At 54.8% G+C, this 15,352-nt stretch overlaps 1 protein-coding gene across 2 annotated transcripts in view; it reads left to right on the forward strand.

Annotated features, from left to right (window-relative positions):
* Positions 1-1,201: 1,201 nt before the first annotated feature.
* The window catches only part of CARM1 (coactivator associated arginine methyltransferase 1), a 52,167-nt gene continuing 38,016 nt past the window's right edge, over positions 1,202-15,352 (forward strand). For both annotated transcript variants that reach the window (XM_015440199.4, XM_045381006.3), the window contains exon 1: positions 1,202-1,541. In XM_015440199.4, the coding sequence (XP_015295685.2) occupies positions 1,322-1,541 (220 nt within the window). In that variant the 5' untranslated portion in view covers positions 1,202-1,321. The remainder of the gene's footprint in view (positions 1,542-15,352) is intronic.

The raw sequence follows: 15,352 nt of genomic DNA on the forward strand, positions 1-15,352 counted from the left end.
TAAAAAATGCCTGTAGTACCAGCTACTCGGGAGGCTGAGGCAGGAGAATCACTGGAACCCAGGAGGTGGACGTTGCAGTGAGCCGAGATGGAGCCATTGCATTGCAGCCTGGGCGACAGAGCGAGACTCCGTCTCAAAAAAAGAAAAAAAGAATGAGGCGTAAATGAGGTCTAGGGAAGAGTTAAAGCTGGGGCTGGGAAGTGGCCCAAGCCCACTGTATCGCCCAAAAGGGATGGAGTCACCCAAAATGAAGGGGGATGCGGAGAGAAGACGGGTTCGTGTGGTGGGAGAGGGGCCCTGCGCCTGGCCCGGCGGGACTCAGCAATGTTGGAGGAGGGGCTCAGAGGGGAGGAGGTCAAAGGATATCTAGTGCGAAAGGAGACAAACATTAAGGATTAAGAAGGGAGTGTGGGCAGAGATGATGGGGAAGGGAGGAGGATCGGTCGAATGTCGGGGAGGTGTCCTTTCAACCCGGCTCAGGTTGCGCCTGGAGGCCAGGGCTCATCGGAAATGGTCGGTGCGCGGGGCCGGGGTAAGAGGTTGGGGCCAAGGGGTGGGGGCGTGTCCCGGGCGCTGGCCACGCCTTTTCCCCCGCCCGTCCCCAGAGCGGGGCGCCTGACAAAGCGAGTCCGGGTGGGAGGGCGCGGACAGGTACCGGGGCGGGGCCTCGTCGCGGCTGGGCCCCGCCTCCCTGCGGGCTGCCTCACAAAGCCGAGAGGGCGCGAGGGGCGGGGCCCGGTCTCAGGGGCGTGTCCATGTCGGGGCAGGGAAGCCGCATCACGAAGCGCGGCTGCTCCTGCGGGGCGGGGCCCAGGGCGTGTTCGCGCGACCGAGCACCGCCCCCGCCATCCCAGCACCGCCTCAATCGAAAGCAGCCGTTAATGAGGCGCCAGCCTGGGGGCGGGGCCCAGTCTTCCGAGGGGCGTGTCCTCGCGCCCTAGCACCGCCCCCGACGTACCCTCCCGCCCCGCAGTTCCCGGGCGGTGGAGCCACCTCACAAAGCGGCGACCGTTCTCGCGGGGCGGGGCGAGGCCGGTCCCGCCCCACGGGGCGCCCTCTCGCTCGCTCACTAGCTCCCCGCACCGAGGGCGGCCAGCAGGGGGCGCTGCGCCACGGGGCCGGGTCGCGGCGACGGTGGCGGTGGCGGCGGCAGCGGCGGCGGTGAGGCGGCGCGTGGCCGGCAGGCGGCGCTGCCCGGCTCGGCCTCGGCCTCGGCCTGCACGGCGGCGGCGGCAGCGGCGGCGGTAGCGGCGGCGGCAGCGGCGGCGGCCTGGGCCCGGGCGCAGCGGCGGCGGCGGCGGGGCCTGGAGCCGGATCTAAGATGGCAGCGGCGGCGGCGGCGGTGGGGCCGGGCGCGGGCGGCGCGGGGTCGGCGGTCCCGGGCGGTGCGGGGCCCTGCGCGGCCGTGTCGGTGTTCCCCGGCGCCCGCCTCCTCACCATCGGCGACGCGAACGGCGAGATCCAGCGGCACGCGGAGCAGCAGGCGCTGCGCCTCGAGGTGCGCGCTGGCCCGGACGCGGCGGGCATCGCCCTCTACAGCCGTGAGTACGGGGCCCCGGGGCGGGCGCAGGGCCGGGGCTGCGCACGAGGCCGGCCCGGGGCGGGGGCCGGCGGGGAGGGGCCCTGAGCGCGGGGGCCTGGCGTGGGGTCCCTGGGGCCGAGCCGGTGGCCCGCAGGGAGGGAGCGTGGAGGGCCGGTGCCAGGGGACAGAGAAAAGAGGGCGTGCTTGGTGGCTGGAGGGGCGAGGTGCCCAGAGTGAGCAGGGAAGCGCGAAATGGGGAGTGAGGGGCCAGAGATTTGGGAGGGATGGGTGGGCAGGAAGTGGGGGGCTCTGAGTGGAAGGGGAATTTGGAGGACGCCAGGCGTGGGGGGCTTAAGCGTGGGGGAGGGAGGCCCGGGGTGCGGGAGAGGTGGGTGTCTCGGGGGCGGGTGTGGCCGCCTCTGCAGGGAGGAGGGTGGGGCGTGGGCGGCCCGGGATCCCTCTGGGGACCCCCTGGATAGCTCAGGACGGTCGGAAAGTGTTCGCTGGTCTGTGGCGCCCGGGAGGACCGAGTTCCACCGCTGTGCGAGGCGTGGTGTTCAGGACCCCTGAGTGGGAAACTTAGGGACCTGAGGAGAGGGCCTATGCGAGGATGGTGGGAGACGCAGGATGAGCTCCTCGTGGAAACGTGGACGGGACGGGCCCCTTCCTGATGCCGGGCTTCGAAGCAAGGGGTAACAGCCTCCTCCCGTCTTCTTTTGGGGGATGTGAGAAGCTGGTTACATTTTCCGAAGCTGCTTTCAAAACTGACATTTCACTATGGGGGAAAGAAAATCACAAATGTGTTTGCCAGCACCCCCCACCCCCGCTCCCAGTCTTTGTAGTTCATTCTTCTTGTTACTCCTTTTCTTATCTGTTTTCTTTGATTCCTCGTTCACATTTTGCTACTCTGTGTCATTTGGCTTTGTCTCTCGGGGCTTCTTGCACTGATGCCCCGGGGAACCCCTCAGGAGGCCTCTAGCTGGCTTGGGTCCTGTGTGAATTTTTTGCCACTTTGGGAACAGCCCGATTAAAGGAAAGCCCGAGGAGCAGTCCGTTCACTGGGTTTTCCCTGCACCTCGACTTTGAAAACGTGGACTAAAGGAGTTGTGTCTGCCACCCGAGGGTGCCGTCCCTTTTTGCTGGGGCAGAGCCTGGGTCTTCTTGACCCAGATGAGAAGAGGGGAAGGAGGGTATTTCAGAGTTCTAGGCAGACACTCAGCTCAGCAGAACCCCAGATCATAAGCAAAAAACCTATTCACTGGGCAAGCATTGGTAGCCAACTCTGTCCTGAACAGAACAAAGTGGTGCAGCGTTTCTAAAACTAGGGTCCCGGGGCTTAGCCTCAAAGGAGTTCCGGGAGAGTTGGCTATCATTTTTAAATAAACCTTTAAAAAATGTTTTTAGGACCAGGCGCGGTGGCTCAGCACTTTGGGAAGCTACGGTGGGAGGATCACTTGAGGTCAGGAGTTCGAGACCAGCTTGGCCAACATGGTGAAACCCCGTCTCTACTAAAAATACAAAACTTAGCCAGGCATGGTGGCATGTAGTCCCAGCTACTTGGGAGGCAGAGGCAGGAGAATCACTTGAACCTGGGAGGCGGAGGTTGCAATGAGCTGAGATCATGCCATTGCACTCCAGCCTGGGAGACAGAGCAAGACTCCGTCTCAAAAAAAAAATTTTTTTTAGGAACAATTTTGGTTTTGTAGATGTATTGGCAACATAGCGAGATGTTCTTATCATCTTACTCTTGGAGTAACATTTAGTGTTTGTGTTTGTGTTTTTGTTTTGTTGATACTCTTGAAAGTATTATTTGTTATTAAGACAGCACTTCTCTTTGAGAGGTAATTGGTAACTGAAACATTTTTTGTTATTAGAGACAAGGTTTCGCTATGTCACTGGGTTGCCCAGGCTGCTCTCCAACTTCTGAGCTCAAGTGATCTTCCTGCCTCCCAGAATGCTGGGATTACAGGTGTGAGCCTCCCCACCTGACCGGAAACATTCATAAAAAGGAGAAAGTCCACATTCCTCAGAGATCCTCAGTCCCAGATGATATATCTTTAGGGGTCTGAAAGAATTTTTTTTTCCCACTTTTTCCTTTTTTTTCTTTCTTTCTTTCTTTTTTTTTTTTTTTTTTTTTTTTTTTTTTGAGACAGGGCCTCACTCCATTGCTAAGACTGGAGTGCTGTGGTACAGTCTCAGCTCACTGCAGCCTTGACCTCCAGGGCTCAAGTGATCCTCATACCTCAGCCTCCCCAATAGCTGGGACCATAGGCGTGTGCCACAACCAGCTAATCTTTTGTATTTTTTGTAGAGAAAGGGTTTTCACTGTGTTGGCCAGGCCGGTATCAAACTCCTGGGCTCAAATGATCCTCCCTCCTTGGCCTCCCATAGTCCTGGAATTACAGGCGTCAGCCACCGCACTGCCCCTCTTTATCCTTAAGTAACATTGGCATGGAGATAAAAAGCATGGGTTCTTGGCCAGGCATGGTGGCTCACACCTATAATCCCAGCACTTTGAGAGGTTGAGGCAGGCGAATCACTTGAGGTCAAGAGATTGAGACCAGCTTGGCCAACATGGCAAAACCTCATCTCTACTAAAAATACAAAAATTGGCCAGATGTGCTGGTGCCTGCGCCTGTGGTCCCAGCTACTCCAGAGGCTGAGGTGGGAGGATCACTTGAACCAGGGAAGCAGAGGTTACAGTGAACTGAGATCGCACCATTGCATGTCAGCCTGGGTGACAGAGCGAGATCCTGTCTCAAAAAAAAAAAAAAAAAAAAAGCATGGGTTCTGGAGTTGGAGGTGATCAGTGCTGGGTGTATTAATTTCCCATGGCTGCCATAACAAATTATGACAAATTTATGGTTTAAGACAACAGGAATGGAGTCTCTCTCAGTTCATGGCCAGAAGTCTGAAATCACGGTACTGGCAGGGCCACACTCCCTGGGGAGGTTCTACGGGAAAATCCTTGCGTCTTCCAGATTCCAGTGGCTCCAACTGTTGCTTGATTTCCTTCAGAAAAACTCCAGTCTCTGCCTGTATCTTCACTCCTGTGTCTTGTGTCCTCTTCTTTCCTTTTTTTTTTTTTTTTTTTGAGACGGAGTCTCGCTCTGCCACCCAGGCTGGAGTGCAGTGGCAGGATCTCAGCTCACTGCAAGCTCCGCCTCCCGGGTTCACGCCATTCTCCTGCCTCAGCCTCCCGAGTAGCTGAGACTACAGGCGCCCGCCACCTCGCCCGGCTAGTTTTTTGTATTTTTTAGTAGAGACAGGGTTTCACCGTGTCAGCCAGGATGGTCTCGATCTCCTGACCTCGTGATCCGCCCGTCTCGGCCTCCCAAAGTGCTGGGATTACAGGCTTGAGCCACCGCGCCCGGCCTTTTTTTTTTTTTTTGAGACGGAATCTTACTCTGTCACCCAGGCTGGAGTGCAGTGGTGCGACCTTGGCTCACTGCAAGCTCTGCCTCCTGGGTTCACATCATTCTCCTGCCTCAGCCTCCCAAGTAGCTGGGACCACGGGTGCCCGCCACCACGCCCAGCTAATTTTTTGTATTTTTAGTTGAAACGGGGTTTCACCGTGTTAGCCAGGATGGTCTCGATCTCCTGACCTCGTGATCCACCCACCTCGGCCTCTCAAAGTGCTGGGATTACAGGCGTGAGCCACCGTGCCCGGCCCTTTTTCTTTTTAAGTGAGATGGAGTCTCACTCTGTTATAGGCTGGTCTCGAACTCCTAGGCTCAAGTGATCCTCCCACCTCAGCTGTTCTTTTCTTTTCTTTTTTTTTTTCTTTTTTTGAGACGGAGTCTGGCTCTGTTGCCCAGGCTGGAATGCAGTGGCGCGATCTCGGCTCACTGCAAGCTCCATCTCCTGGGTTCATGCCATTCTCCTGCCTCAGCCTCCTGAGTAGCTGGGACTACAGGCGCCCGCCACCACGCCCGGCTAATTCTTTGTATTTTTAGTAGAGAGGGCATTTCACCATGTTAGCCAGGATGGTCTTGATCTCCTGACCTCGTGATCCGCCCACCTTGGCCTCGCAGAGTGCTGGGATTACAGGCGTGAGCCACTGCGCCCGGCCCCAGCTGTTCTTTTCTTATAAGGACGCTGGGGATTGGATTTAGGGCCCACTTATATCTAGGATGATCTCATCTCAAGATCCTTATCTGCAAAGACCCTATTTCCTAATAAGGTCACCTTCACAGATTCCAGGGGTTACAACTTGGATGTCTGTCTTTTTTCTTTTTTCTTTTTCTTTTTTCTTTTTTTTTGAGATGGAATTTTGCTCTTGTTGCCCAGGCTGGGGTGCAGTGGCGCGATCTCGGCTCACTGCAACCTCCACCTCCCAGATTCGAGTGATTCGCCTGCCTTGGCCTCCCAAAGTCCTGGGATTACAGGAATTAGAGGCATGCACCACCATGCACAGTTAATTTTTTTTGTATTTTTAGTAGAGACAGGGTTTCTCCATGTTGGTCAGGCTGGTCTCGAACTCCTGACCTCAGGTGATCCGCCCACCTCGGCCTCCCAAAGTTCTGGGATTACAGGCGTGAGCCACTGCCACCAGCCTCACGCATGGTTGATTTTTAAGTTTCTTCTAGCGATGGGGGTCTCACTATTTTGCCCAAGCTGGTCTTGAACTCCTGGGCTCAAGCAGTCCTCCTGCCTTGGCCTCCCAAAGTGCTAGGATTACAGACGTGAGCCACTGCGCCTAGCCAATAAACATTTGTGTCCATGTTACTGACAGCAGTGTTCATTGGTGTGGCATGGGAATGAGCTAGCTTTTCTAGAAGGAGCCCCGTATGCTCCAGGGCTGCCCCACTGTCTTGGCTCACCGGCCATGGGAGGGACTCCTGTACCTAACATAGGAGGTCCAGGAGAGGCATGTGACGAGGAGGACTTCCAGCCCCGTTCCTTGATGTCTGCACCCTCCAGGGGAAGGATGACAGCTGCAGAAGGGTCTGTATCAGTCACTCTGTAGTGAACAGTTACCCTACCCAGCCCTTCTTGCCATCTGAAGTCACCCTGGCCTACGTCCATGAGATTGGCCAAATGGCAGCTACCAACACCAGGCCATTTTCCCTGGGCAGAGGGGGAGGCCCTTTGGCGTGTTCTTCCTGGGCTTCAGGAAGCTTTGGCATGGCCTCTGGAGTTCCTGGGCATAGGCTGCCCTCCCTTGGAAAGGAGGCAGTTTCTCAGGGAGGGGTGCCGGGAAAGAGAACAGAACAAACTCTCGCTTCCCCAGCCCCGTGGCGCTCTTTCTGGAAATGACTGTGTTAGTTTTCTTTCTTGGTCAGCACGAGTCAGTGTGGCCGGTTCTCAGGACTCTCCCATCCCCTTGGCTAAGAAGCTTACACAGCAGCCTGGGCTCTGTCAGGGGTCAACTTCAGTTTGTGGGGGGCTGCCAGGGGGTGGAAAGTTCAGAGAAAAACCCTGTGTCCAAAGAAGGTGAAGAATGGCCTGCTGTCACTGAACCGGGGGCCCTTGTGACTTCCTTTGGTTACACTCCTGGGATCCCCCTGGCAGCTGGGGGACAGAGAAAGTTAGTAACCCCAGAAAGGCATTTGTGTTTCAGTGGTGCCTGCATGTTGCTAATGGATATTGTCATTTATTGAGCATTTACCATGTACCAGACTGTACATAAACTTGTGCTGACTCAAAATGCTTGACCTTGGGGGCAGCTAGGGAAAGGGCAGTGGTGTAAATTAGGCCTATAGGCCAAATTGAGCCTGCGGCCCATTTTTAATCTGTGTTTGTATTTTATTATTGAGACAGAGTCTCACTGTGTTGCCCAGGCTGGAGTGTAATGGCATGGTCTTGGCTCACTGTAACCTCCACCTCCCAGGTCCAAACGATTCTCATGCCTCAGCCTCCTGAGTAGCTGGGATTACAAGCCTGTGCCACCACGCCTGGCTAATTTTTGTATTTTTAGTAGAGATGGGGTTTCACCATCTTGGCCAGGCTGGCCTCAAACTCCTGACCTCAAGTAATCTGCCTGCCTCAGCCTCCCCAAATGCTGGGATGGGATTACAGGTGCGAGCCACCACTCCCAGCCTGTATTTATTTATTTATTTATTTATTTTGAGATGGAGTCTTGCTCTGTCGCCCAGGCTGGAATGCAGTGGCACGATCTCGGCTCACTGCAACCTCTGCCTCCCAGGTTCAAGCGATTCTCCTGTCTCAGCCTCCCGATTAGCTGGGATTACAGGCGCATGCTGCCATGCCCGGCTAATTTTTTGTATTTTAGTAGCTCACTGCAGCCTCTGACTCCTGGGCTCAAGTGATCCTCTGGCCTCAGCCTCCCAAGTAGCTGGGACTACAAGCACATGCCACCACCCTTGGCTAATTTAAGCAATTGCCTTAATTGGCTAAATTAAGACAGGGTCTTGCTGTGTTTCCCAGGCTGGCCCTGAACCCCTGACCTCAAACCATCCTCCTCCTGCCTGAGCCTCAGAAGTAGCTGGGATTATAGTCACGAACCACTGTGCCCGGTGTGGCCTATTTTTATACAAAGCTAAGAAAGGCGTTTACGTTTTTTGAGAGATTGATTTGGGGAAAAAAAAACTAAAACCCAATCCACAAACAACGATATTCAATTGAGACCACAGTGTTCTGCAAAACCTGAAATATTTACTCACTGGCCCAAGGCAGGGAAAGCTTGTAGCCCCCTGGGTTAAATGAATGAGGCAGGCAGGAGTTGGGGTCTGTGGGGAGCTTGGCCCCAACCAAAAGAGAAACCAGAACATCCTTTGTTTGGGGTGCAAAGGGTCCCACTCGCTCAGGCCGAATAGAGCACACTTCTGAACTGTGTGAGCCCCTTGTGCCAGTTGTGGCGCTTACTGTATGTTACCACTTATAACAAAAAGAGTTCTGCGAGGTCAGAAACGCCAACCCCATTTTACTAGTGGAAAAACAGAAATGAAAGAACTTGACTGGCCAAAGTGATGTGGTTGGCAGGCAGCAGAGATGGCTTTGGCATTCAGGGCGACTGGATGCCCACCTGAACTGCATATATAAGTGGGTCAGTGACTGGAAAGGTGATCAGGATTCCGTTTATCTGTTCACCACAAAGACCCAAAGTAGCAAAGGCTTAAACACGATGACATTTTATTTTCTGTGGTCTCATGCTAAAGTGTGAAGATTGGCAGGTGCCAGAGTCTCCTGGGCTCTTGGAAGTTCCCAGATCCAGGTCCTCCACTTTTTTTTTTTTTTTTTTTTAAGGTGGTGTCTCGCTCTGTCACCCAGGCTGCAGTGCAGTGGCACGATCTCGGCTCACTGCAACCTCTGCCTCCCGAGTTCAAGCGATTCTCCTGCCTCCGCCACCCAGGTAGCTGGGACTACAGGCATGTGCCACCACGCCTGGCTAATTTTTGTATTTTTAGTAGAGACAGGGTATCGCCATGTTGGCCAGGCTGTTCTCAAACTCCTGACCTCAGGCAGTCCACCCACCTCGGCTTCCCAAAGTGCTAGGATTACAGGCCACTGCCCCGGGCCATCCTCCACCATTCTTAAGGTGAGGTCTTGTCCTCATGTTTCAGCATAGCTGCTGGAGTCCTGCCATTACACTCTGGCTTCCAGACAGCAGGACACAGGAAGGGACAAAGGAGAAAGGGTGCAAAGGTCACATCCAGGTGTTTAAGAAAGGTTCCCGGTAGCTGATGCAAGGTGGTTCTGCTTTCATTTTGTTGGCTAGAATGTAGTCACATGACCACTGCCAGTTGCAAGGGATCCTGGGAAATGTAGTTTTCCGTCTGAGCGGCCATGTGCTCAGCTGAATTTAGGGTTCCAGTTTCCATGGACAAAGGGAGAACATACAGGGAGTCACCTTGGCCACAGTGGGTAGGATCTGGACCTGGCCAGAATGTTGGGAAGGACGTTTCTGGAGAGGTTATGGAGAGGTGCTCGAGTGGGCCAGGGCTGGAGACAGCCACCTGGCTTGGAGCACAGGGTCCCCTGTGAGGACTGTAGGGGCTATAAGTAGAAACAGGGCTGGGTCTAAATCGAGGATTTTTTTGTTTTTTTTTTGGAGATGGATTCCCACCCTGTCACCCAGGCTGGAGTGCAGTGGCTCAGTCTCGTCTCACTGCAACCTCTAGCCCCCCAGGTTCAAACCATTCTCCTGCCTCAGACTCCCGAGTAGCTAGGATTACAAGTGCGTGCAACCACACCCAGATAATTTTTGTATTTTTAGTAGACACGGGGGTCTCACCCTTTTGGCCAGGCTGGTCTTGAACTTAAGTGATCCGCCCGCCTTGGCCTCCCAAAGTCCTGGGATTACCAGCATGAGCCACTGCGCCCGGCCTCAGGTGAAATCTTAATGGAAAGTGGCCAGTGCTGTGAGCAGCTCCTGGTCACCACGCGCTGGCCCTCTGTGTGGGGGGTCTGGATGAGATGGGAGGGCAAGGCCTTTCAACAGAAGCTGGAGTGTGGTGTGAACTTGCTGATGACTTTGAGATGCCAGGCCTCACACACCTCAGAGCCAGTTGGATTTAGCAGGTGGAGAGGCTCAGGAAGATCTGTGGCAGCTGTGTCTCCTTTCTGCGGAAACCTGCTCTGCTTCTAAGGTCTGCCGGAGAACCTGGGAGGTGGTGAGTTTGCAGAGACATCCGGGGAGGCAGCCACGTAAGCAGGGGCAGGATGGAGGGCACACCTGGCTGCTCGAGGTGGTGAGTTGAGGCTGGGAGGGGCTTCCATCAGTTCCGTCAGCTCAGAGCTAGCATTTTTTTCTTCTTCTTCTTTTGAGACAGGGTCTTGCTGTGTCATCCAGGCTGGAGTGCAGTCACACGATCATAGCTCACTGCAGCCTTGAACACCCAGCCTCAAGAGATCCTCCCACTCTCAGCCTCTCTACAGGCTGGGACCACAGGCGCGCATCACCGTGCCCGGCTAATTTTTTTTTTTTTTTTGTAGAGACAGGGTGTCACTATGTTGCTCAGGCTGATGTGAAACTCCTGGGCTCAAGAGATTCTCCTACCTTGGCCCCCAGAAAGCTGGGATTACAGCTGTGAGTCATGGTACCTGCGGCTCCAGAGCTCAGATTCTTAATCTGGTCTGTGGGTGGCCCCTGGGGGAGGTCCCATGAGCCCTTCACAATTGGACACAGTTTTGCAAAGGGGTAAAAGGACAAGAATCGGTGGCTGTGACCTTGGATGAGCCTCTGAGCTTCACTTTCCCTCCCTGAAAGGGGGTGACAGTGGCACCTCCCTGGAGGTTTCCATGGAGGGGAGGAAACACATGTAAAATGCTTCACCCCAGTTGGGCACAGAGGCTCGTGCCTGTAATCCCAGACTTTGGGAGGCCGAGGCAGGAGGGTGGTTTGAGTCCAGGAATTTACCACCAGCCGGGGCAACACAGTGAAACTGTATCTCTTAAAAAATAATTTAAGAAACTTTAGCCAGCATGGTGGCACATGCCTGTAGTCCCAGCTACTCCAGAGACTGAGGCAGGAGGATTGCTTGAGCCCAGGAGCTTGAGGCTACAGTGAGCCATAATCGCACCACTGCACTCCATCCCCGGAAACAGAGCAAGGCCTTGTCTCTAAAAAAAAATGCTTCTTGCTTGATGACTTATGATATATAAAAAGGAAGAAAAAGGGCCGGGCGCGGTGGCTCACGCCTGTAATCCCAGCACTTTGGGAGGCCGAGGCGGGTGGATCACGAGGTCAGGAGATCGAGACCATCCTGGCTAACACCGTGAAACCCCGTCTCTACTAAAAACACAAAAAATTAGCCGGGCGTGGCGGCGGGGGCCTGTAGTCCCAGCTACTCAGGAGGCTGAGGCAGGAGAATGGCGTGAACCCGGGAGGCGGAGCTTGCAGTGAGCTGAGATCCGGCCACTGCATTCCAGCCTGGGCGACTGAGCGAGACTCCGTCTCAAAAAAAAAAAAGAAGAAAAAAAAGAAAAGCTTTGCCCTGAGTGCCTGGCCCCAAGTAAGCGCTCTATAAACTGACCATGGTGTAGCTGTGGATTCTCTGCACATTTTTCTGCGCAGAACCTTCCCTGGTTGCAGTCAGCTTCTCAGAGGGATCTGTGACTGAGAAAGGATACCAGTCCCTGGAGGACAGCACCATATTAGGGAGTGAAGACTGCCCCGGCTGGTAAGGGATTGGGGGACTTTCTGTGCAGGGCCGGGACACCTCTCTGGGGACAGGTGAGAAGCTTTGAAAGGGCAGGAAGGAGAGGTCAGCAAGGTCAGATGCTGTGAGGGGTCAGAGTGGGAGCCAAGGGGCGGTCACTGGATTTCTGATCAGGAGGTCACAGGTGACCTCAGAGAGCAGCCTCCTGGAGGGCTGGGGTGGGGGAGGGGCCAGCCAGATGGCAGGTCTTAGGTGAGGTGACAGTGGAGCTGCAGAGAGAGCAGGGGGGACGGCGACCTTTCCCAGCCCACTGAGACCCACCCTTTCAGTCATTCAGCCACAAACATGCAGCGAAAGTGGACTCGCTGGTCTCCATAGCATGGTAGCTCCCATCCAGCCAGCTTTAAATGGTCAGCAGAAATTCACCGAGCATCTGCTGTGCACCAGTTACTGTTTTAGGAGCCCGGGAATGTGGTGACACCCAAGATAAACACAAGGTCCCACATTTGCGGGCCTGGGGACATTGCATGAGGAGCGCTAAATCAGCAATCACTTAAAGTGAGCGGAGGGACTCCAGGATGCTGGAGGAGGGGCTCTGCTTAGAGGGAGGCTGAGGGCAGGGTGGTGCTTGTGGTAAGAGCACTAGCAGGGGCCAGCTGGCAAGTCCTGACCCACTCCTTAGCATCCCGATGACCACTTTGTGCCTCAGTTTCCTTGGCTGTCAGTTGTGGATCTTGACAGTCTACCTCAGAGGGTTGCTGTGAGTGCTGAGCTGATAGAAGTAAAGTGCTTAAAATAGCGTCTGGCACTGCAGGAGGGAAGACCTGCTCTGGGAATGAACTTGTGGGCCTGGCATGGCCAAGGGCACGCAGTGAGGGGGATGGGGAGGCAAGGGACGCCTGTGATGGAGGCTGGGCTCCAGCCGTGCTCCAGCCCGCTGTGCTTTCCTGGCAGGGCAATCATGGGCAAATGCCTCAGTGTCCCTGAACCCCAGCTTCCTTATTGGTGGGAGGATTCGGTGAGTGGCTTCCCCCGTGAAAAGCCAGAGTAGACATCTGCCTGGACTGTGTGTGCCCAAGTCAGACACAGCACCCCAGTCTCCAGCGCACTCTCAGTCTTTTTTTTTTTTTTCCTTTTTTTTGAGATGGAGTCTCGCTCTGTCATCCAGGCTGGAGTGTGGTGGTGCAATCTCGGCTCACTGCAAACTCCGCCTCCAGGGTTCACGCCATTCTCTTGCCTCAGCCTCCCGAATAGCTGGGACTACAGTTGCCTGCCACCACGCCCAGTTAATTTTTTTGTATTTTTAATAGAGACAGGGTTTCCCTATGTTAGCCAGGATGGTCTCGATCTCCTGACCTTGTGATCCACCCTCCTCGGCCTCCCAAAGCGCTGGGATCACAGGCATGAGCCACCGCGGCCAGCCTAGTGGACCAATTTCTGCTCACTGCAACCTCCGCCTCCTGGGTTCAAGCGATTCTCGTGCCTCAGCCTCCCGAGTTGCTGGGACTACAGGCGTGTGACACCATGCCCGGCTAATTTTTGTGTTTTTAGTAGAGACGGGGTTTCACCATGTTAGCCAGGCTAGCCTCGAACTCCTGACCTCAAGTGGATACGCCTGTCTTGGCCTCCCAAAGTGCTGGGATTACAGACATGAGCCACCATGCCCGACCTCAGTCTTGGGGAGCAGAGAGAAGGCAGACAGAGAACCCCATCTCCTCTGCTGGGGAAGTGGCCCAGGGAAAAATTGAAGAGAATGGCAGCTAAGGAGAGGTAGGGGAGAGGTTGGCCTGGTCAGAGAGAGGTGAGCTGCAAAGGTGGAGGACCCAGGGGCCTGCAGGGTCTCTGTGGTCAGCCCTGCTGCTCTCTGCCTTTCCTGGCTGGAGTGCGGTCCCTGGCTGCCCGGCACTCTCTGGGTTAGAGGCTGCAGGCGGTACTGATTAGCATACATGGGAGCCTCACCTTGGCGTGACCTTGCGACCTTGTCCAAGAAACTGGTTCTTCCTTCAGTTTTCTCCCGTTAAATGGAGGGGGCTTTTGAGGATTGGCCCATACCCAACATAGGTGAATCCTTGGTCTCCTAAGCCTGCTATGTGGCCTGGAAGAGAAGATGTATCCCAGGGCGGCCAGCTGTTGGGGTAGATAGGACACAGACTAGCCTTGGGGCTCCTGCCCGAGACCCCCTCGTCCCAGTGATTGAGGAGGAGTCCCTTTCCCCCGTGTGGTTTATCTGTCCCAGGGGCCTTCTCCGGCACCTTGCGGATCTGCTTCCTGATCTCACTCTAGTGACCTGCTTGGGGAGCTTCACAATTCAGTCTCAAGAGTCGTGCAGGGTGGACTCTCAGCAGCCTCCAGATCTGCCCAGAAAATCCACGGTGCCTGCCCTGCCACTTTTTTGTCTGGTTTAAGAGACAGGGTCTCGCTGTGTTCCCCAGGCTGGAGTGCACTGATGTAATCATAGCTCACTGTTAGCCTTTAAATCCTGGGCTTAAGCAATCCTCCTGCCTTAGCCTCCCGAGTAGCTGGGGCTACAAGTATGCGCCACCACGGCTGGCTAATTTTTTTAAAAAATTGGCTGAGTGTGGTGGCTCACACCTATAATCCCAGCACTTTGGGAGGCTGAGGCAGGTGAATCCCTTGAGGTCAGGAGTTCAAGACCAGCCTGGCCAACATGGTGAAACCCCCGCCTCTACTAAAAATACAAAAATTAGCTGGGTATGGTGGCATGTGCCTATAATCCCAGCTACTCGGGAGGCTGAGGCAGGAGAATCTCTTGAACCCAGGAGATGGAGGTTGTGGTGACCCGAGATCACGCCATTGCACTCCAGCCTGGGCAACAAGAGCAAAACTCCATCCAAAAAAATAAAATGTAGAGATGGGGTCTCAGTATGTTGTCCAGGCTGGTCTCAAACTCCTGGACATAAGCAATCCTCCCCTCTTTGGCCTCCCAAAGATCTAGGATTACAGGCCTGAGTCACTGTGCCCAGCCTAACCTGCCGCTTTGACACTACACGGCTGTGACTTTTGGTTGAGGAATCTGGAGTCCATAATTGCCCCCCTCACCCTGTACCTGCCTTTTGTTCCCTGAAAAACAGTTACATGAAGGAAATGGAGAACAGGCCTAACCCAGGACTGAAGGAGTTGGGTCTGGAGATTCTGGGCCCCTCCTGTGTCTCCTCTGGTATAGATTCTCTGCATCACTTCTTTATTTTATTGTTTTATTTTTATTATTATTATTTTTTTGAGACAGAGTCTTGCTCTGTCCCCCAGGCTGGAGTGCAGTAGCGTGATCTTGGCTCACTGCAACCTCCGCCTCCCAGGTTCAAGTGATTCTCCTGCCTGAGCCTCCCAAGTAGCTGGGATCACAGACACGTGCCACCACGCCCGCCTAATTTTTGGATTTTTAGTAGAGATGGGGTTTCACCATGTTGGCCAGGCTGGTCTCAAACTCCTGACCTCAGATGATCCACCCGCCTCGGCCTCCCAAAGTGCTGGGATTACAGACGTGAGCCACCACGCCCGGCCGCTTATTTATTTTAATCATTGTTTAGTCAGTACACACAGACGCCCAGGCCTTAGTTGTTCTGTTTGAGGCTTCTGACAATTATGGACACTCACGTCACCACCATCCAAAGCCAGACATGGAACTTGTTCCCCTCTGGGTAGGTTTTGTTCAGTGGGACAGCCCCTCTTTCCCTGTCTGTTCCTCTCGTCGTTTGTCCCCTGCTGCCAGGTGGGGCATTCTTGTAAACAGGTCCAGACTTGTTTG

The sequence above is a fragment of the Macaca fascicularis genome, chromosome 19, assembly GCF_037993035.2.
Source record: "Macaca fascicularis isolate 582-1 chromosome 19, T2T-MFA8v1.1".
NCBI classification, from domain to species: Eukaryota; Metazoa; Chordata; class Mammalia; order Primates; family Cercopithecidae; genus Macaca; species Macaca fascicularis.